This window comes from Asparagus officinalis, chromosome 5, assembly GCF_001876935.1.
Source record: "Asparagus officinalis chromosome 5, Aspof.V1, whole genome shotgun sequence".
Taxonomy (NCBI): Eukaryota; Viridiplantae; Streptophyta; class Magnoliopsida; order Asparagales; family Asparagaceae; genus Asparagus; species Asparagus officinalis.
The window spans coordinates 38,565,553-38,588,713 of record NC_033798.1 but is presented as its reverse complement, the minus strand read 5'-3'; the positions used below and the strand labels follow the sequence as shown (position 1 = coordinate 38,588,713).

General features: G+C 36.3%; 2 protein-coding genes across 2 annotated transcripts; both read left to right on the top strand.

The window, feature by feature from the left end:
• Positions 10,852–11,570, top strand: LOC109843711 (heavy metal-associated isoprenylated plant protein 47-like). Its single transcript, XM_020412666.1, has 3 exons — positions 10,852–10,889; positions 10,971–11,049; positions 11,136–11,570. Exons 1-3 carry the CDS (start codon positions 10,881–10,883, stop codon positions 11,432–11,434), a joined length of 387 nt encoding a protein of 128 aa, XP_020268255.1. The 5' UTR covers positions 10,852–10,880; the 3' UTR covers positions 11,435–11,570.
• LOC109841732 (putative aconitate hydratase, cytoplasmic) lies at positions 12,498–15,276 on the top strand. Its single transcript, XM_020410677.1, has 4 exons — positions 12,498–12,512; positions 13,205–13,357; positions 14,888–14,944; positions 15,028–15,276. The coding sequence occupies exons 1-4, from the start codon at positions 12,498–12,500 to the stop codon at positions 15,088–15,090; spliced, it is 288 nt and encodes a 95-aa protein (XP_020266266.1). The 3' UTR covers positions 15,091–15,276.

The following is a 23,161-nucleotide window of genomic DNA, read 5'->3' as shown; positions in this document are numbered from 1 at the left end:
GACTCACTGTCAGAATTGCAGAAGGAGCAGTTGTTTGCACCTATCTATCCTTTCTTAAAGAGCACATCTTTGGTGTTGAGTTTGTGATGGGCTAGTAGCTAGAAGAAGATCTTGACTTTAAGGGGGGTAGGGGAGCTCCAAATAAAAGATTGAAGATTGAAGAGGGTACCTCCAGAGTTGAGAATCTTATAATATGATTTGACTGAGAATATACCTGAGGGATGGAATGACCATCTTATGGAGTCATAAACAGATTCATCGGTTGGCTGAAAATTATCCAAAGAAAGGTATAGCTTCCTGATATCTCTTCTTTTCTCCTCAGAGGTACCTCTTCTAATGATCGAGTGCCATTTCTAGGAATTCTGGATGATAGATCCTTGGGAGATAGTGGAACAGGAGTTGGAAAATGCAAGATGGAACACTGAGGGGAAAGTTGCTGAGTGTATTTTCTCCCTTCCATTTGTCAAGCCAAAATCTACAGGTGTTCCCGTTACCAAGCTTCCATTGAATCAAGCTGGAGAATGGATCTTGAATGGAGAACAAATCTTTAAGCAGGTTTGATGCCGAAGATCTAGGGGGGTTAACAACTGGGTTGGAAGAGTTAGAAGAGTATAAAGAGAATATGACTTTGCTTATTAAAGAATCTCTGTCTAGAATCTTCCAAATCCATTTGGAAAGAAGAGCTTGGTTAAATAACCTCAGACTTATGACTCCCAGCCCATCCTCTTTTTTTGATCTGCAAACTCTTTCTCATTTAACTAGATTTTTAGATTTAGAGGGCAGCTGGTGGATACCCCCACATGAATTCCCTTTTGATTTTGTCTACAGCCTTAATGAGCCAGAGGGGGATTTAAAAGAATGACATATAATATAGAGGGAGAGAAGATAGGTCTGAATTTATCAAAGTAAGTCTACCTCCAATAGATATGGATCTGTTCTTCCATAGAGCCAATTTTCTAAAAAAGGAGTCCAAGAGGGGTTGCCATTCTCTTTTGGTAAGAGACCCTCTTTTGAGAGGAAGTCCAAGGTAGGAGAAAGGAAGCTTACACACAGAACAATTGAGATTATTAGCTAAGTAACTTCCCCTATTAGGGACTTTACCTAGATAATAGAGGCTGGTTTTGGAGTGGTTTACTTTAAGCCCAAAGATACTACCAAATATGGATAGGATGTATTTGAGAGTAATAATATCTTTAAGAGAAGCTTTGCAGAAAATGAGAGTATCATCCGTAAATTGGAGAGATCTAATAGAATTTAATCTCCCCTTCAAGTTAAGCTCAGACAGATCACCTGCCTTCCCACTCTCAGATATCATCTTGCACATGACATCTATAATCAAGAGGAAAAGCAGAGGGGGGAGAGGGTCACCTTGTTTCATACCACGATGACATTTGAAGAAAGTTATAGGAGAGTCGTTGACAAGAACTGCTGATTAGTTAGATGAAAGGAGGTGATGAATCCAGTAACACCATTTGTGACTGAATCCTCTAGCTAGTACGAGAGAGATAAGAAAGTTCCAATGGACACAGTCAAATGCTTTGAAGAAATCTACTTTAATGGCGCACAACTCTTTTTTCGCTGAGGAGCAGGAGTTAATCATTTCATGAGCAAGCAAGATAGAATCCAAAGAAGATTTGCCACTCTGGAATGCAGACTGAGTTTTATCAACAAGGGCTGGAATGAAAGTCCTGAACCTATTAGCTAGGATTTTGGAGAAAATTTTAACTGAACTATTAATCAGGCTAATTGGTCTAAAATCTGCTGGGTTACTTGCACCATCCTTCTTAGGGATAAGATAAATATAGGAGTAGTTGATATTGTGAAGAGGAGAAGCATCAGAATGAAGAGATTTGGTGAACGGGATGACGTCTAGCTGAATGACAGACCAAAAATGATGGAAGAAGAATATTGGAATGCCATCAGGACCCGGAGACTTATCGGGATGAAGATCAAAGATTGCTTGCTTGATTTCGTCATCCGAAAAAGGCGAGTCCAAGGTAGATAGGTTCACAGGATCGTCCGTATATAAGAAATTCCAGTTAACTTCCACACTAGATTCCACCTGGGATTTGAAGAGGTTGGAGAAGAAATCAAAAAAAGCTTTCTTCATATCAGATTCAGAGTAGAGGATAGAGTTATTGATGATGAGATGAGGGATGAAATTGATTCTCCTGTGGTGCGAAGCTATCCTATGGAAGAAAGCAGTGTTATTATCTCCTTCTCTGAGCCATTGGATCCTAGATCTCTATTTCCATTGGATTTCTTCAGCTTTAGCCATCGAGAAGAGGTGATCTTTAAGAAGGATCCTATATTTAATTTCAGAAACTGAAAGAGGTCTAGTATCTTCAAGAAGATTTAATTGATCTATCTCAGACAAAGCTCTGGATTTCTTGTGGGAAGAAGAGAGGAAAACATTTTTTTTCCACCATTTGATTCTCCTACAAATGAGTTTAATTTTGAATGGAAGGGCAACGGGAGAACCGTCATTGGCTGAGAAAGAAGACCAGCAAGATATGACAAAAGAGAGAAAAGAGGAAAAGGTAAACCAAGATTTTTCCAACCTAAAAACGTGGGAAGGGGAGGGGCCTCCAGAATCAAGAATAATAGGACAGTGATTAGAACATGAAGATTGATGTGCAAACTGGATTAGCAAGAGGAATATGGTTTCAAAGTCTTGGGAAATGAAAAATCTGTCAAACCTGACCAACATAGAGTTAGCTCTAAGATTGGACCAAGTGAATTTTCTGCCACTGAGGGGAAGATCTATGAGATGTAGAGAATCAATGAGATTTTTTAAAGAGGAGATATCTCTGATAGATCCAGACCTACCACTCCTTACCTCTAAACTAAGAGTCATATTAAAATCCCTAAAGACCACCCAAGGCTGAGATATGGAGAGTTTAATTCTAGATAGTTCCCACCAACAGACTTCTCTATCTTCTTTATCGATTAGGGCATATACAGAGGTGGCTACAAATTGCTAGTTTGAGGGTTTGTGGATGAAAGTGACGGTAGAAGTGAAAATACCAAAGGATGAATAAATACAAGATAAATAACTCTTTTTCTAACCCATCAGAATGCCCCATAGATTCAGAGGCATCTAAGGAGATCCAAGAAAAGGAATTACTATTGCCCAAACTTCTCAAGATTCTGGGCGAGATAGAGCTAAGTTTAGTTTCTTGAAGACCTACAAGATCTAAGTTAGCCAACTGGATGCACTCTCTAACTAATCTTCTTTTAATGGGGTTATTTAACCCTCTAACATTCCAAGAACCTATCTTCATAATAAACAAGATTACTGACAACTAGGAGACTACCCAAGAAAGAGACAATGGATCATTTCTCATTTACCCTACTCTGAACCTCTAGAAGATCTTTCGGGTCTACTGGCTCCTGAATACCGCAATTGACAGCTATTTCATGTAGAAGATCTAAATTCAATTCTTAATTAGCTAAAGAAGAGGGTTGAGAATTACCCTTGGAACATCCTGTCTTCTGTGAGGGAGATAGCCGAGCAACCTCCTTGATGGCTTTTTCTTAGTTGGTCTCCTGACATGCTCGAAGCCAAGAGGCGGATCTAAAGAGGATACAACGTCCATAGAATCCGATGCACTGCTAATGAGCACTGGAGGCGCACCATTATAAGGGGGAGACTGATATGCATGATGAGGAAAGGCTGAAGCAAGAAGATCCCACGACTCTTTGAAAATTTGGATGGGAACCCCTTTGAAATTGACATTTACAAGAACATCCTAGACCACCTGCTTCTCACTAGGAGGGGGGATCTGGGGAGGAGGAGGGTGACTAGGCTGAAGAGGTTCTTCACAAGAGACAATAGGATTTTTGCCTTTGTTGATAACTTGAGAGGGGGGAACAACTGGGAAAATGGAGGGCCCCGCCGTTGTTGTCTTGTTGGCCTCTGATGTCTGGGGATATAGGTTTGGTGGGGTGAGTGAAGAGGATGATGTTATCCCTTCTTGCTGAACATAATTCTCAAAGTATTCCTGACATTTACCTTTCTTAATTGGGAGAGGCTCCCACACCACCCTAAGATGCACTGAACATTCCATGATGTGAATATCATCTGGAGAAGCATAGCGGAAGGTGACTATTCTCGGAATCTCTAAGATATCCTTGACTTAAAGCATGACTTTGCACTCTTTTGCATTAGACTTAATCAGAACATCATCGGAAACTGCAATAACTTTCCCCACCTCCTCCAACAACTTCATGATGAAGTTAGGGTCCCATAGGTGAAGAGGTAAATCGGCTATCTTAACCCATGCATAGATAAATTTGGGCAGGGCCTATTGCCCCTTCTGTTCAGACCACCGCGAGAAAACACCACTAAAGGAGCCCATATCAAAAAACTCCTTAGAGCAAGCAAGGTCTAAGGCATCACTGTCAGGAAACTGAATGAAATATGAAGTTACAAAGGAGCATCTAAAGGAGTAAGACCACCTGGCGACTTTGAGATGAAATTCCAAGTTTTCAACCAATTCATGAAAGGTAGGGTTGCCTACTTGGAGGTCAAAGAAGCCGAAGAGGGAGAAGTCTTCCATGTTAGAGATAACAGAAGGAGGGAGATCAATATTAGGAATGAACAGAGCCGGAGGAGCTGGGACTGAGGGGGGTGATGTTGAGAAGCGAAGGGTTACTCCTATTAGGGTAGCACATAGAGGTATGGCCGATTCTGCTGTATGCAAAGGATTTAAAATCTCCAAGAGAACGGTCTCTCGCCATATGGGATAAATCTCCGCGGAAGAAACACCTAACACGCTTAGGTTTTGATTGAGGAGGAGGAAAGGAGGCTTTCTTGGGCTTTCTCTTGTAGGACACTGTCTTCCAGCCTATTTCGAGGAGCGGGAGGATTCCATTGTTGGAAGTAGGAAGAGGAGGACGATGGGATAAAGGACCCTTGAAGAGGTCCGCAAAAGAGGAAAAAAGAGGTGGAGATGTTATTGATAGTTGGTTGGAAGGTTTGTTTGAGAGGAAAGAAGGGGGAACGGAAGAAGATGGTGGTGGAGGAGGCAGAGCTGAGGGAGGGAGGACGGGGAGCTGAGAGATAGTGATGTTACCGTTGTGATTGATGGAGACTAAACGTCGCCTTGAGAACCGTGATGCCGCCTGGGTAACCACTCCGCCTGTTCGCCTCTCCAATCGCCTATCCACTCCCATCTCGTGACACTCGTTTTTTTTCTTTTTCTTTAGAAATGATCAGTTATACCTCCGCCCATCAATTTTCCTCTGCATCAAAATAAGCAATAGATTCCCTTCTTTTATGCTTGCATTGAATTTTCAATCTTCCAATCCTCGTCACGGTTCTTACCAACTTTTCTTTCCTTTAAAAAGATATTTAAGGTCATTAGTTCCTCTAAATATATAATGTAACTACTAATGATGTTAGGGATTACATGTGAGAATCAAATAATATATGCTAAGTTAGAACGGCAACACTGGAATACTTCAATCTCAAACATCAATTTCGTTCCTAACGCTTCCTATCTTCCTGATTTCATGACGCTTACTCCCTTGTCCTAAGATTGTCCTTGTAACTAACGATAAGATTAATATATTCAACAATCCTATAATTTTGACCAATCCGTTGTGCTTCCTTGCAAGCTTCTTTGCATATCTATAAAGCTTAATTAGGGACTAAGGTGACATTAATCTGAAATTAAGTAATCATTCAACTCCAAGGAAGATATCTCTTTAATTAATATTAAAATCCTTTAGATCGATTTAAAATGCAACCATATACCTTAATGCTAGCTCTTGCCTCCATTTTATATAGAAATATAATTTGGGAGTTTATATGTAGTTACAGACTTTAAAATGGTATAAGATGTTGGAAATTTATCAAATTAAAGGTTATAGCATGCGGAATAAATCCGAAATAAAATAATAAGAAAGTCTGGCCTGATCGGGAGCAGTCGTGCAAACACTGCCCTAAAAGATTGAGGACCAGCCTATCACCTGGCGCAGATGATCCTCTATCCTAGCGATAAAAACCTCTGGAAGTGGCCGGCCTTTGTACTCAGGCGAGAGAATAGAGCTTCAGCTCAGATGAAGAACGGTTGCCCAAAAATAACACCAACATATGAACGAAAATATTATGCAGAGGAGAGAAGAGGAAGAAGAGAGAATTGTTTATGTATATTCCGAATGTAAATAAGGGGTGTATATATAGGGTTGAGAAAGCCATTACAATTCCAACAATTAATACGATAATGTTCGTCATAAATTTTCGTTATGTTCCCCATAATGTATAGCCGTTACACACGTTTTAATTGTATTCATAACACTATTCCATGTGGGACTATTCATTAAGGTAAAATTTCCTTTTCTCCAACAAAATATCCAACAGTCCCCCAAAAGACAATATTGACTGAAAATTCAAAAACAATAAATAAAATAATAAATCACAAAATAAATATAGATTAGACAACCTTTCGTATCGTGAATTCGGGAGAGGTAGCTTTCGGCTTTGAACCTTTTCTTAGTGAGTTCATCGTCACCTGAGGGACATAATAGACTAGGCCTTGAATTAGGTCCCTTTAATCAGTTATTGACGAAAACACACACAATACGTCTTTATCTATTAAGCAAAACGGGTTGAGCGTTAAAGGTCATGCTCACAATAACCGACTCATGAGGGTTTCTAGAGGACCTGAGGGACATAATAGACTAGGCCTTGAATTAGGTCCCTTTAATCAGTTATTGACGAAAACACACACAATACGTCTTTATCTATTAAGCAAAACGGGTTGAGCGTTAAAGGTCATGCTCACAATAACCGACTCATGAGGGTTTCTAGAAGACCCTTTGTTAATGGGTCAGCAAGATTTATTTTAGACTTTACAAAGTCTAGAATCACAACTTTGCCTAACATGCATTGTATATATTTATCAAGTTATTTTAAAATTAGACCTTCATATTGTTTGACAATAGGTCCCCTTCTTGTTTAAGTTATTTTTTCAAATCAATCTTTCATTATAAGGATAAGGGAACCTAATAGCAATTTAATTATTTGACGGACTAATTTTAATATAACTTTTATTCATCATATAGATAGAAGTTATACGACATACCTCTTGATTTGATTTTTCAGGACATTGATTCATCACATCTCTTGTAACTAGGCATACTAGTTGACATAGCATATTTATATCAACTTTAATCATTTCCTAAAATCTCAAGAAAAAACATTATACATGTAGTCAAATAAAGAGCTATAAAAATTAATCTTTCTAGTCACTATTAAAATTATAGGTCATTAAAACATGTTAGCATAAAAAGATTGTAGTCTATGATAATAAATGATCGTAGTCTATGTCTAAAGATGTAACTACATAGGGTTAGAATTTGCCCTTAATATCTGAACATTTCAAACTAATGTGGATCTAAAATACTGCAGTTATATATTTACATGCATGGATATGCACATACATGAATGAAATTACTAATAGTTACATGCAAAACATTCAAGAGAACCTTATAATATGATTTCATATCTTAAAGTATATTTAATATTTCATATGCATAAATTTTAAATTCTCGTATTATAAGAGGTTGTAAATTTATTACCTACAAAGGAGACCTTCCAATTTAAATTGCATATGAATTATTCTCATAATTTCGGTCCTCTTATTCATGCTTGAATATAAAATGTTTCATATGGAATTATGTAATGCCCCGCTCCGGAATCCCGGAGTCGGTACGCTATTAGATCTGATGGACTGGCCTCACAAACCACCACATGTCTTTTCAGCACGTTTTGTTCTCACTCACGTGCTCCCTGGAAAAACTTCCCAGGGGGTCACCCATCCTAGAATTTCTCCAAGCCAAGCACGCTTAACTTTGGAGTTTCTAAGAATTGGGTTTCCGAAAAGAAGATGCATGCATGGGAGGTTTGATATTCCTGGTTTCACCTTTGACTACAGCCTTGTGTGAACCCAGAGACGTCACAAATTATAACAATTATCAAATAAATACAATCACATAAGCATATGACGTATAAGCCCTATTTATATGGAAAACACATATCGAATAATTTGTAATAAATTAATAATAATGCATATGATTGTAAAACAAAGCTATAAATGAAAAGGTTTTTGTCAATACCACTAGATCAGAAACTTAACTAGATCAGCTCCTAACCAAAAACTTCTAAAGTGAAAGGATCAAAGTTTTACCCGGATAGTTTAGCTAGGTAAGGATAATACTAGAGGGACATTAAAGATCAATTAAGTATTTCGTTCCTTGCGGAACACGTTACACAACCCCTAAACCTTACCTTAGACACCAACTAATCCAAGAAAACTTGAACCGTTTCACATAATGATTTCTAGTTCCTTATCAGTATATGTGAATAGTGACTATTAACAATAAATACATAAACAGTAACCGTGAACAATAAATGCATGAATAGTACTGGTGAATAGTGGTTTGCATTTTGAACAATACTTACACTTTACTATTTATAAATGACACGGTAATTTGCTACAGCAACTGTCATGAATACTTAATTTCTACAGTAACTTTCATGAATACTTAATTACTGTAGTAACTATCGTGAATACTTAATTACTGCAATAACTATCGTGAATACTTAATTGCTACAGTAACTGTCGTGAATACTTAATTGCTACAGTATTATTGATTAATTATAATTAATTACAACAATTAAAATAAAGCAGAAAAATAGTTACAGAAATAGTATTTTTCTAGAAAGAACAGTAATTGCATTTTTATGAATAAGGAAAATAATTCTCTAATGAATAGTGCTCTATGTAAATAGTAAACAGATTTTTTAAAAAATGAACAGTAACCGAATTTGTTTTTTAAAACCGTTGCTAACAGAAATTAAAACGGGTGAATAGTAACTTTGATGAATAGTAATAATTTTTAATAATAATTTTAGATTTAAAACAATAACTATAAACTACTCAATCTTCTAGATTGTTGGAAAATTTTCAAATCAAATGTTATAGCATGCAGAATAAATCCGAAATAAAATAATAAGAAAGTCTGGCCTGATCGGGAGCAGTCGTGTAAACTCAGCCCTAGAAGATTGAGGATCCGTCTATCGTCCTGACGCAGATGATCCTCTCTCCCCTAGCGGTGAAAACCCCCGGAAGTGACGACCTCTGTACTTGGGCGAGAGAATAGAGCTTTAGCTATGAAGAACGATTGCCCAAAAATAACAACAATATATGGATGAAATTATTATGTAGAGGATACAAGAGGAAGAAGAGAGAATTGTTTATGTTATATTCCGAATGTGAATAAAGGGTGTATATATAGGGTTGAGAAAGCCATTACAATTCCTACAATTAATACGGTAACGTTCGTCATAAATTTATGTAACGTTCCCCATAATGTATAGTCGTACGCACGTTTTAATTGTATTCATAACACTATTCCATGTGGGACTATTCATGAAGGAAAAATTATCTTTTCTCAACCAAAAATATCCAACATAAGAGGTATCTAGTGTTGAAGACTCAAACATGAACCTCATAATTATTTCTTCCTACTGTACTTAATTCTCTTGTTCCTTCCACTTATATTTTGTGTTTATTTTTCTAAGCAATAAATTCTTTAGACATCTTGTCCCATATCTTAAAGGCCTAAATTATTAGATTGGCATTAGAAAAGTATCCAATGACCAACAATGTATTAAAATTATCTCCAGCGACAACAAGGCATTTAAACTTGCATGATGAGACAAATATATGCCCAAAAATAAATTTTCCAGCCAACTTTTCTAGTGACTACTCAGATAATCTGTCACACATATTTAGGTGACATGTTTATGATGACGTGATAACTGTAGTTAGCCTCATTCAACCCATTAGAAGGAGTGATTTTCAAACTATGGTAAAAAAAAGATAGATTTTTTAAAATTTGGGACTCCTCCTTTCTTCAAATTGTGGTTCTTCATTACTTGAGCTCAAGGAATCCATGTTCTCAAGCAATGGAGAACCTTAATTTGATAGAAGAAGGAGAAGAAGCTCCCAAATTAAAAAAAAGCCCCTTTACTTTTATACCAATATAAAAATATACCCCTCTAGTTGTTTGAATTAGGCTAACTACAGCTATCATGTTATCATAAATATGTCACATAAGCGTCATGTGACATATTACCTAAGTGGTTGCCGGAAGATTCACTTTTGGGCCTATTTGTCTCATCATACAAGTTTAAACGCCTTGTTGTGATTGAGTACTACTTTTAATACCAATCCGGTAATTTAACCTATCTTAAAGAAATATATATAATGGATTTTTATCCTCTTCACTAAAACAAACTAGTACAGAGACCACTCATTGTACGCCATTAATTATTTAGTGGATGATTATGATTTATCATCAAGTATAAATCAAGAATAAGTGCAATTCATAAGTGAATGCTAGATTTAAAATCGTTCACTAAATAAATGAACAATCGTGATAAAATTAGTGGTATTTTACTATTTTCAGAAGTGAACAAGATCCCAATTCTCGTATAATGAAGGAAAATTTTGATTAGCTATTTATTTAGGGAGTCAAGAACCTAGTCCCTGCCACTATCAATATTAAGTACATCTTTGTCAAAACAGTACCTACTAGGAAGTTTACTCTTTCAAGAAAAAGACCACCGCCATTACTTGACTTGACCTAAAACAAAATTAAAAAAATAACTCCTTTCCCTGAAATTAACTAGGAAGTTTACCCTATCAAGCAACAGACCACCGCCATTACTTGACTTGACCTAAAACATAATTAAAAAATGACTCCTTTTGAAATTATGTTCGCTTCTGCTTCCTACAAGTACAAGCAAGTACATCGACAATAGGGAGGGAATAGACAACACAAAGCCTACGTACCTTCCACTCAAAATGGCGAAGGTCTGCTGTTTTGTATTCATGTATTTATCTCCTTCATGGTTGTGGTTAATTTGATTCTTAGTTCGATTTTTGTGCATGCAGCAAAAAATTGTGATCCGGGTCACGATGAAAGATGCAAAGAAGCGATCAAAAGCGCTTAAAATAGCCGTAGGGCTACCTGGTACTACTACAAACACTGTAATTCACTTGCATTCAGCCTATAAAACTTCTTATATATTTGAATCATATGTTATTGTATGTATATAGGTGTTATATCAGCAGGGTTGGGAGGAGTCGATAAGGATACAATCGTGGTCGTTGGAGATGGAATTGACTCGGTTGAGCTCACCATGATTCTTAGGAAGCGGATGGGGTCTGCAGATCTAGTCAGCGTAACTACAACAAACGAAAAGAAGTACAAGGAATTTGAGGGGGATCAACGGACAACGATGCAAATTTGGCCTAGCCAAACGCCATTTGCATCCTACGATTCCTACTCCCCCTACTCGTCCTACCCGTACACATATCAAGTTCATGAGCCAACTCCATCTTGTGCTACTATGTAGGTTTATGTTCTCAAATATTTTGTTTATATTTGTGGCGTGGATTGTAAATATGTAATAATATGCTTTAGTACGTATCAGATTAATAGGGGGTAGTGAAAGAGATCTTATAGCATGATTAACATAATTTAACACTCGTTTACATACTAAAACGAGCTAGATTGAATAAAAATGGTACCTACCTTCTTCCATTGTTGAATGTAATGAACACCGAATTACCGATAACTGTTCTTCCTTGTCCACTCCACAACACAAAACGAATTGATGGATTATTATCACAGGACTTGATTGATATATATGTGTGTGGACAAGTGACTCTCTTTATAGGACTCCCACCATCAAGGAGTTCATAACTACCCAATGTGGTTATCTCTTGAAAACCACCAAAGTAGTTAATTCCAAGATTCAAATTCATATTGCTATTAATGTCACATAAAATAGAATACGAAGAGTCAAAACACTAGTGGAAAAATAGGTATTGTTGACGGCAACATCACTGACGGGATAATGCCGTCAGCGATGTTTATATCGCTGACGGGATTAACCGTCAGAGATGTTGCCGTCACAAGTTTATCGATCCCGTCAGCAATGTAAACATCACTGACGGGATATGAACATCGCTGACGGGTAGCCCGTCAACGATGTTGTTCCAAAATTTCCGCTCGTGAAAAATTCCCCCCTCGTTAAAAATTTCCCCCGTGAAAATTCCCCCCTCGTTAAAAATTTCCCCCCGCGAAAATTCCCCCCTCGTTAAAAATTTCCCCCCTTCACAAATCCTCCGTGGACATGCAACATGCAAAAGATGTTAGATTGTATAAAGCTTTCCACCTAAAACATAGCCATGGCCATCATTTCTTGATCTGTCTACATTTAATATAGTAACAAAGTATGAACACCAGTGCCAGAACAGCATAAACCTAGATCAGAATAACTATTTGGTGAATCCTTCAGAAACATTTTGTGGGGGACTGTAAAGGAGACATTGCTGTAGTAGAGAATTCCTCCTTACTTGGTTGTCTTTGTAGTATACCATTACATTGCAAATTTGCCGTTGCTACAGTACAATATGTGCTGGTTGTCTGTAAGTAAATTGTCATCCTCTTTCATGAAAGTTAATGTACCTCTATTTCCTCTTGCTATAAAACAGCATTTATCAATTTTCATCTACAAAGGCAACTTCATTTACATGGCTCAATTTTAATGCTTCTTCTATATCAAGTGTCTGGAGGTTATATCTCTGGAGTGGCCTGCTTGTGTTACGATTTATGTCTTGCCATCAAGTCACCATCTTTCTGAGAAGTATGAACCAAAAAGAAATTACACTTAAAGAATGAAATTTCTAAATTCTTATTAATTTTACTAGCGCACGCATTCTTATAACTGAGAATAGCAGTTTGCTTTTGCCAAAACACGTTCCTTCTCTCTAAAAGAAACATAAACAAGTTCCAATATTTACATAAAAATTGCGAGGATATACTGGTAAAAGGCAAATAATCACGGAATGCATCTTATTTCTATCTATTTCCACCTCTTGAAAATCTTCTTGCTTTGTCTTATTATGCTACTTTTTCAGTAAAGAAATCACTGAAGAATATTTTTCTTCTTTACTTATCACTTTGGTTTTTCTTACATAGTTACATACTGACTTTTCAACGGTACACACTATCTGAAAATTAATTCTATGTGTTTTTCTTAGTTGTTTACTCAGTTACCTGTGGAGTGAATTCTCGTTATTACAGTCATATCTAGTAATGTTCTTATTCTTTTTCACAGTCTGAGGATGAAGTTGAAAAGACTCTAGACGCAGAAAGTGTTGTTTCAATTTTAAAAGGTGAGAAGAAGAATCTGCGTCGAAAAGAGAAGCGTGCTAGGATCGACCAAATAAGAGTAACCCTTGGCCTTTCGGATTCACAAAGAACTCCAATGGTACTTCATTTTCATCCCAAAGTATTAAAATTTCTTCTAGGCTTAACTTTGAACCTTTGGTGCCTGATTTTAGCTTTATATCCACAGGATCAACCCTTCATTGATATAAATTGTATCCATAGCATCAACCCTTCATTGTTATTGCGATATATTGTATCCATAGCATAAACTCTTATTCAAATCCATATATTAGCTAGGCACAAGAATGGAAGCATCAATGTGCAGTGAAGAGTTGGACATGCCAAATTTAAAGTTAGACATGCCAAATTTCAGAAGTTTTAACTTTTAATATGAATTGTAAGACCATCCATCCACGGAAAAACTCATTGATAATTGTAACTAGTAAGAGAGTATTCAAATGTTTACTAGATGGAAATGGTAATGTGTTAAAATATTGTTGCTTAAGTATACAGGTAAAAATATTGAACGCTCGCAATAGAACTGAAGTGGTCTTTGGTATGGCTTGAGATGGATATCAGCAAAATTTTGAACTTGACAGAATGGTCGTTGTTCTAACATTTATGCCCGATGAAATATTATTCCAGACAGATAGATTCAGTGATTTTTTGTCCCTCTTAAGTATATTAAAAGATGAGAAAATGTATAATTGCATATGACAATAATCAAACCTAACCATTTAGTACCAGGCCTCTTAATTTATATTTGCATATGACAATAACCAAACCTAACCTTTTAAAGTTAGGCCACTTATGTATATTTGCATATGACATAATCAAACCTAACCTGTTACTAACTTACTACAAGAATTCTTCACGGACTACAAAATAAAACTTATAATATATGTGAAATGTTTATAATAATAAAAATTATATGATAAAGGAAAATAACAAGCATGTGGAACTTAATATTTCCAGAACATTCCAGGGCCTTTTCTGTTGATGTGTTCTTCCAGAACTGACTAGCTTGAATTTGAGTTCTAAAATTTTAAGCTGGTCCAAACTGACTGGCTTGAATTTGAGTTCTAAAAATTTAAGCTGGTCCATCCATTTTCATCCGTCGCACTATTTTCATCCTTTGCTGCTGTATATTTATCTCCGAGGCATAAGTGGCAGCATGCAACCATTTTTCTGTGCCAAAAGCCTGTATACACATAACAGACACATGTATAGTCTCAAATTCCGTGGTATACAACACTGTTCACAACCTGTCATCTTATTTTCGTTGCTACTTTTACACCAAAGTGAGTCACTTGCATGTTTAAATGGTTTGAGCACCTTTTTGCATTCGAACCCAATAGATTGTTGCGTTCCCCCATAATTTACTTTTACATTTAGAGCATGTTTAGAGTTTCATTGATGCAAATCAGCAGGCTGCTGCATGGTGATAATTGAGTGGTTGTGAATCTTGTGGTGAGACATCTGTCATTAGGTAGAATAATTGACAAGTTTTCCCTTTCAGTCTAAATTCTTCTAGGTTCGTCTTGTCGTAATCCTGTCAACAAATCCCTTTGAACTCGGAATTTCTGAAATGACCTGTTTGTCATCTAATTAACTGTCTTTTATTCTGTAGGTGGCTATGATCGAGGAATATCTGCGGGCAAACAAGATGTTTGTTGATTATAGTGAGGTAGACGTAATTTCCTCTCTAACTTAGGTACACATATCACATCCTAGAATTGGCTGATAACTTATTTTGTTATCGAAAATCAGCCTCAGAAGGAAAGATTATACTCGTCCTACCTGGAGTTGGACCTTGCTGAACTGCATTCTTGATGTATGAAATATGTATGTTTTTAAAGTTGATTATTGAGTTATACATGTGGATATAGATCTTTTATGAGATGTATATGTGAGATATTAGTTATGAAATGTGAAATTTGAATTTATGCAAGTTTCTTTAAATGTTTGTGAAATTTTGATTGTAAAAATTTTGAATGTAGTGTATGGATGTATGCGAGATACTAGATATGGAAAGTGCACGAAATTTGTGAAATTTGAATGTACGCGAGATGGTTGTGGAGATTGTTGTGAAATTTGGATTGCATATATTTCGAATGTAGTGTAGGGATTGTATACAGTAAATTTTGCATAAAATCAAAATATTTTTTTTGGTGATTATATAACATCCCTGACGGCATTCCCGTCGGGGATGTGCAAAACATCCCTGACGGGCTTGCCGTCAGGGATAAACATCCCTGACGGCAAGCCCGTCAGGGATGTTTTGCACATCCCCGACGGGAATGCCGTCAGGGATGTTATATAATCACCAAAAAAAAATATTTTGATTTTATGCAAAATTTACTGTATACAATCCCTACACTACATTCGAAATATATGCAATCCAAATTTCACAACAATCTCCACAACCATCTCGCGTACAATCCCTGACAGGAAATTTAGCATCCCTGACGGGAAAGCCCGTCAAGGATGCCCATTTTTCTACTAGTGAAATTCTAACATTCTCCCACTAGACTCAAATATTCTATTAATGTTCTAATGACATAACAATATTGCAACTATATTTTATGGCCAAACAATTTGTTGCAATTGAATAAGCAAAATAATCAATTCTTGAGAAGCTTCATATATATATTTATGTACATATAACTTTGAGTCACACTTTATATGCTTAAATAGCAATAAACACATGACTTAAACATAATGTATACACTTTATTTTTCATGAATATAAAACACTACAACATCAAATATGTCTAGACATAAAACATAACAAACACTTAAACATTAACGAGCACCATGTTGCTTACATGACCCTTAAATGGAATGACTGGTATAGCTTTAGTCAATGGGTCATCAATCATGAATTCTGTTCTTCTGTGTTCAAACTTAACAATGTGATCACGAACTCGACCTTTAGCTTTAAGGAACTTGATGTCAATGTATTTCGATCGACTTCCGCTTTTATTGTTGTTAGTAAATGCAATCGTAGAGGTGTTGTCACAATAAATAAGCAATGGTTTTGAAATGAGATCAACCACTTTAAGCTCCACAACAAAATACCTCAACCATGATGCCTGTGATGATGCCTCGTATCAACTTATAAATTCTGCTTCCATAGTCGATGATGCAACTAAACTTTGTTTCATACTTTTTTAGGATATTGCACCTCTAGCAAGTAGAAAAATATATCCTAAAGTAGATTTTCTTGTATTCTCGTAATCAACCCAATCATAATCTGTATATCCAATCATTTCCAAATGATTTGAATAACTATATGTGAGCCTATAATCTTTAGTACCTTTTAGGTACCTCATTATCCTCTTGCCAGCTTTCCAATGAGTCATTCCAGGATTATTTTGATACCTTCCCAACATTCCTACTGAAAAAGTAAGATACAGTCTTGTGCAAACAACCGCATACATAAGACTTCTAACTGCATAAGCATATGGAATTTTTTCCATTTCTTTTAGTTCTGAAACATTGCTTGGACATTGGTCCAAACTAAACTTATTGTAGGTGTCAAAAATTACCTATAGGTTACCGCACGCAACTCGAGACAAAGAGAAGATGATGAATGTTATTATCCAAGTTAAAGAGAATTATCTGATGTCAACAAATGCATGAAGCAAGTTGACCAGGCGTACAAGTCAATGAGATGGTCAAATTAATGATGATGAAACAACTCAAGCGGGATTGATGTTTTGATCATAAAGGATGAAGCGTCAGTCGTATCTTGCTCATCCCATGGGTGTCTTGGCAATGGAAGATTGTAGATCATTTTGCGAGCTTTCTAATACACCTTGGATCACTTTATTCTGAGATCGTACGAGAAAGTTAGAATCAAAATAAGGCTAGTGTCTCAGCTAGGGTCGAGACTGTCTTAGCCAGGATTGGACTGTCTCGGCCCTGGTAGAGACTGTCTCGCTTTGAATATAAAGAAGCTCAAAAGATGAAAGTTGTATATTTCTCCTCCCTCTTTCCAACGCATCCTAAATAACTCCATCCTGAGATTAGATGAGAGAGTTAGAGGCAAAACAACAGAGAGATACTTGCACTATCTTGGCCAAGACCGAGACAGTTGAACTGTCTCGGTCCTAGTAGAGACTGTCTCGCTTTGAATCTGAAGAAGCTCAAAAGATAAAAGTTATAGATCTCCTCATTAACTTACAATTTATCTTAGATTAACTCATTCAGAGGTTGTATGAGAGAGTTAGAGGCAAAACAATGGAGAGACACTTGCACTGTCTCGACCAAGGCCGAGACAGTTGGACTGTCTCGGTCCTGGTAGAGACTGTCTCGCTTTGAATCTGAAGAAGATTAAAAGATAACAGTTGTATATCTCCTGGTTAGATTTACAACTCATCTTGGAATAACTCATTCTAAGATCAGATGAGAGAGATAAAGTCAAAATACCAAAGATAGTACAAACTGCTTCGGAATTCCGAGACAGTGTTTATATCTTGGAGAAGAATGTAGATTTTGGCCATTCTTCGATTTGAATATGAAGAAACTTAAAAAATGAAACTTGTAGATAACTTCGTCAGCTTTCCAATGCATCTTGAATCATTTTATTTGGATGTCATATGAGAGAGTTAGAGGCAAAACAAGAAGAGATACTCTGACTGTCTCGGCTAAGGCCGAGACACCTCGGGCCTTAGCAGAGACACTTCAAGTGTCTTGGCCAAGGCCGAGACACTCCAAGTGTCTCGGCCAAGACCGAGACACTTCGAGTGTCCGCCAGCCTAAAAAGCTGTTTCGAAGCCGTTTTCGCCTGTTAACCGGCTGGATTTGTTCCAACTGATCTAATGTTATCCTAGAACGTGGTAAAGTAGTTATAACTAAGGATAAGAGTAAATCGACCATTCTTATCCAAAAACAGAGCTCTTGAAACCTATAAATACAGCCTTAGGGCCTTTATTTAGACAGATCTGGAATTCTCGAGCCTTGGCGAAGCCCTGCTGAATCAGAGACTGAGGAGCACGAATTTTAGAGAGGAGGAGAAGATCGGATCGAGTTCTTCGACATAAGAAAGAGGAGTTCATTAGATCCATTGCCCGATTTCTTCCCTCGAGAAGAGTGGTTATCTCATTGTTACCGAGATAATTACTTCGGTTTCTTGATTCCTTCACGAATCAACGAAACTCCTGATTGATCTGATCGCTTAGTAGTCCATGAATATTAACATCCCTGGTACATGCAAAGATTCTACGCAAGCAGCGGGTGATAAACATCCTCTGTGTTTGTTTGAGAAGAGTTGTAATTTCTTTATTTTATTATGTAGGGAGATCTTATAAAAAGATCAGACTTTTAAACTTATTGTAACGACTAAAGTTGTAATAAGTTACACAATAAAAACATCAACTTTCCACCCAAACACTTGTCACCTTTGGAAATAGATGCATCTTTAGATGCACAATTCTGCATTCTAAATCTATCCAAAACTTTGTTAATGTAAGCCTTTTGAGATAATCCTAATTTTCTTAGGGATCTATCTCTATGAATCTCTATGCCAATGACTTAAGAGGCTTCACCTAAATCCTTCATTTCAAAGTTTTGTGACAAGTAACTTTTAGTCTCATATAATAGGTCATTATAATTACATGCAAGTAATATATCTTCAACATATAGAACTAATACAAAAAATTTACTCCCACTGATTTTAACATATATGTATTCATCCATAATATTCTTTATAAAACCAAATTGAAGAATTGTATTATGGAATTTTATATGCTATTGACGGGAAGCTTATTTAAGCCTATATAATGATTTATTTAGCTTGCAATATAATTGATCTTTTTACCCAAAAGTAAATCCTTCGGGTTGTCTCATGTATACTTCTTCCTCAAGATCACCATTTAGAAAAGTCGTCTTCATATCCATTTGATGTAACTCTAAATCCATATGAGCTACTAATGCCATAATTATTCTTAAAGAATCCTTAGAAGAAACATGAGAAAATGTTTCATGGAAATCAATGCCTTCCTTTTGGGTGAACCCTTTGGCTACAAGTCTGGCTTTATATCGTTCAACTTTACCAAATGAGTCTCGTTTTGTTTTGAATATCCATTTATAATTAACAACTGAGACTCCTTTCGGTAATTCAATGAGATCCTATACTTAATTCTTTTCTATAGACTCTAATTCTTCTTTCATGGCATCAAGCCATAAATTATAATTTTCTCCATTAATGGCTTCTAAAAATGAAGTAGGATCATTTTTAGATCCTACATCAGTGTTAGACTCTTGAAGATATACAACGTAATCATTAGGTATTGTTGGTTTTCTGATTCTATTAGATCTTCTTAATTCAACTTGAATATCCAAATTTTCTTGATTTTGGATAACCGATACCTCATGAATTTCCTCAACCTGAGGAAGTTCGTCATCTATTTCATTTTGAATTAATTGTTCAATAAATTGATTTGGTATGTCTTATATAATAGGCAAAATTCTCCTTCGAACAAATAATTCATTAACTGTAGATGATGAACTAGGATTCTTTATTTCCTCAATTCTTATTTTACGAGGAAATTGTTAAACCCCATAAATTTGAATATATTGTGATAAACAATAATAAATAAGTTATATGGTGATAAACAATATTTATTAATGTTTGAGTATGCTAGGAATTGATTTAAGATCAATTTAGTGTATATATGTGAATATAGACTGAAATCATGCACTACATGCATGAACCTGAAATCGGGGAAAAAACGACCAGTTAAGAGTGTTTATATTTTACATACCGATGCAATTCGAATATGGAAAAACTCAAAATATAAAATTTATAGGCCTCTTCAATATCTTTCGAAAAAATCTTAAATCACCTCATTCCGTGGTCGAACAAGAAAGTTATAGTCAAAATATCAAAGACTATTTTCCTAGTTAGACTAGGTTTCCTAGTTCGGGTCAAACATGTTTGTTTCAGCTTTGCCTCTATAAATACCTATATTTTTCACAAAAATTGTTCTCATTTATAATTATCTCTAAACCCTACCAACCACCACTTCTCCCCTCAAAAAATCTAAGATCAAGTTCTTGTGAGTTTTGAGAGCTTTGTGAAGCAAAATACCGACATGAGGGCGAGATCATCAACGTGTGGCAATGAAGAATGGGATTTGTGAAGTTGGATCTGCTCGTACATGTTTAAGGAGTTTAACATGGTGTTTGAGGCAAGATCATCTTCATCCTAACTTGCACCCTTAGTTATTGAATGTTTTAAGATGTTTAAATCAATATTTTACATGTTTATGCTTAAACCGATGTGAAAAGATAATATTTTTGATAATTAATCTTTAACCAATATTAGATTTATATGGTTTTCTCACTGTTTATGTTAGTAACATGATCATGATCATTAGGGTTGCTCTTATTTTTGTTTTTAAGTTGTTAATCATGCTTAAACCATGCTTAAACCCTAATTTAGCAATTAATTGAGTTATCATGTAAATTAATCATGCTTAAATCCTAGGTTTGTGATACCTAGAGATATGAACAAATTTAAATCAAATTATATCTGTTCTATGAGTTTTTGCAAGTATGCTTATGTTAATCATGTTAAGAGATCATGTTTTAATCGAGGAATTTGGTTAATTAGGTTGTTAAACCCTAATTAGATTAACCCAAGAGTATGAATCATGTTCAAGATAATCTCTGTAAAGTAATTGTTAAGGTTTAAGTATTGTTATATGCTTCATGATAAGAAAGTTTCATTTTTGAACAAATTGTAATAATCCAAAACGAGCAAACCAGAAAACCTGAGAAAATAGGTTTTTCTCTGGCCGGTTGACCGGCGCCCTAGGGGCGGTCGACCAGTGAAGCTCTGTTTGTGTATGTTGTGCACGTCTGCTGTCCGGTCGATCGACACCTTGAGGGCGGTCGACCGACCTATGTATGTTTTGCTTCCTAAGTTGTTTTTTCACCGTTTCAAGATGCAATTGCAGGGTTCGAGCTGCATGATGATATACATACTATCATGAACACGTATGAATAGTATCGTAGCATACATATGAGTATCCTGAAGGGGATTATGACAAGTGTGGAGTTAATTACACGTTAGATAAAAGATACATACGCATTATAATACAGTGTTTGTCATTTATTCTACACATGAGGTGATCGTGAACACGAGTTTGGATCCGCACATCGAGACACGTGTGCGAATGTTGAATATACGTTTGGTTTGAGCGCTAACACATGTTAAAGTTGATAGTGTTGGAATAATACATAAAATGCATAATTCATTAATGGTGGATGCTAAGTGATGAGTAGTTTTCCCGCAATGAGACCGTGGTTGTACCACACATAGAGTTAGGCATTTTCCCGCAATGAGATCGCGACTGTACCATACTCAAAGATGATCAGGATTTTCGGATTGCTTTACCTATCTCGATAGAACGATTGAGTAAGGATGTTGTTTCCACATGATATTGTGAGTAACTTACAAGAGTATCGTTGTTTCATTGTGTGTGTGTGTGTGTGTGTGTGTGTGTGTGTGTGTGTGTGTGTATACATATATATACATATACATATATATATGTGTGTGTGTGTGTGTACATACATACATACATATACATACACAGTTGTTGTGTTGATCGATGTTAGATTATCCAAGAGTAGGGTATATTTATGGATACTTAGCATAAATGGCATGATCTATGGAGATGTTTATGTTGGATGATATTTTCCTTATGTTTGTGCTAACTACCCAAGGGTAGTTTGAGTTTTGATATGGCTCATCATGTTTGACGTTTGGAGTTATAGTTTTACTTTTATGTACTGCTTCTCTTTTACTTCTTAGTTGGAATCAATGATTAGTGATACACAATTTGAGATATATGGTATATACATGAGAGTTTTCTTGTTTAGATTATTTCGCTCGACGTACCAGTCTCGTGTTGTGGGTTTCTATACGGAAAAAATCATCTAGGTAGACTATGTTTAATAGGTAGAGTCTCCACTTCATCTAGCAGCCCTTTCCCTAGGGGTGGATGGAGGTGATCTTGCTGTAGCGCTCTGATGCTCGTGTTGTTTCTCTTTTTGCTTTAAATTTCTTTTCAGGCAGCTCAGAGTTTCAAAGAGTCGCCAAATGACGGAGTTCTAGCATAGTCGTCGTCGCATGATTTTACCATTAGAGGCTCCATTGTAGTTTTGTGTTTTCATTCAGACATTAGAGTTTGTATTTCATTTTTGTAAAGACCGAGTGCCTTAGTGATACTTCATTTGACTCGATGTATTGAGACATATTACACTTGCTCTCGTTTTAGTTATATTTTATTTTGTTCATTTGAGACATGATATTATTTGGCTATCCCTTCTGTATTCATCATGTTCATTGCACTACTATCATATTCTTTTGCGAATTTTGTACCTACACTTCTTTTTGATTCTACTAGATGATATTACTGTGATTGGTGAAATGTGTTAATGCACTGTGTGGGTGCATGACAGGTTTGACATCCTTGGATTCACCTTGGACTGTAGCCTTGTGTGAACCCAGTGGAGTCACAGTTGGTATCAAAGCTCTAGTTCCAGCATCATTAGGATCATCCCGTGTCAAGTCGTGAAGTTAGGATAGAGTATCCTAGGATTGATGTATAGAGTTCGCTAAGAATTGCTAGAATGAGTGGGGACGTAATATGTATACCTCAAAAATTATGAACTTGTTTTTTGACTACCTTACTTTGATTGTAAAGTATTTGTGTGAATACTATGTGATACGTTATTTTATGTATATATATTTGCAACCTCATTTATTGTGTCTACTAAGCTCTTCTCTTGGTATTATGAATGTCAGGACGAGGATACGGTCGAGATAAAACTCGTACCCGGAGAGTTGGGCAAGCAGAGCCCGAGCCGCAGTAGGCTCCATGGTATCTGAT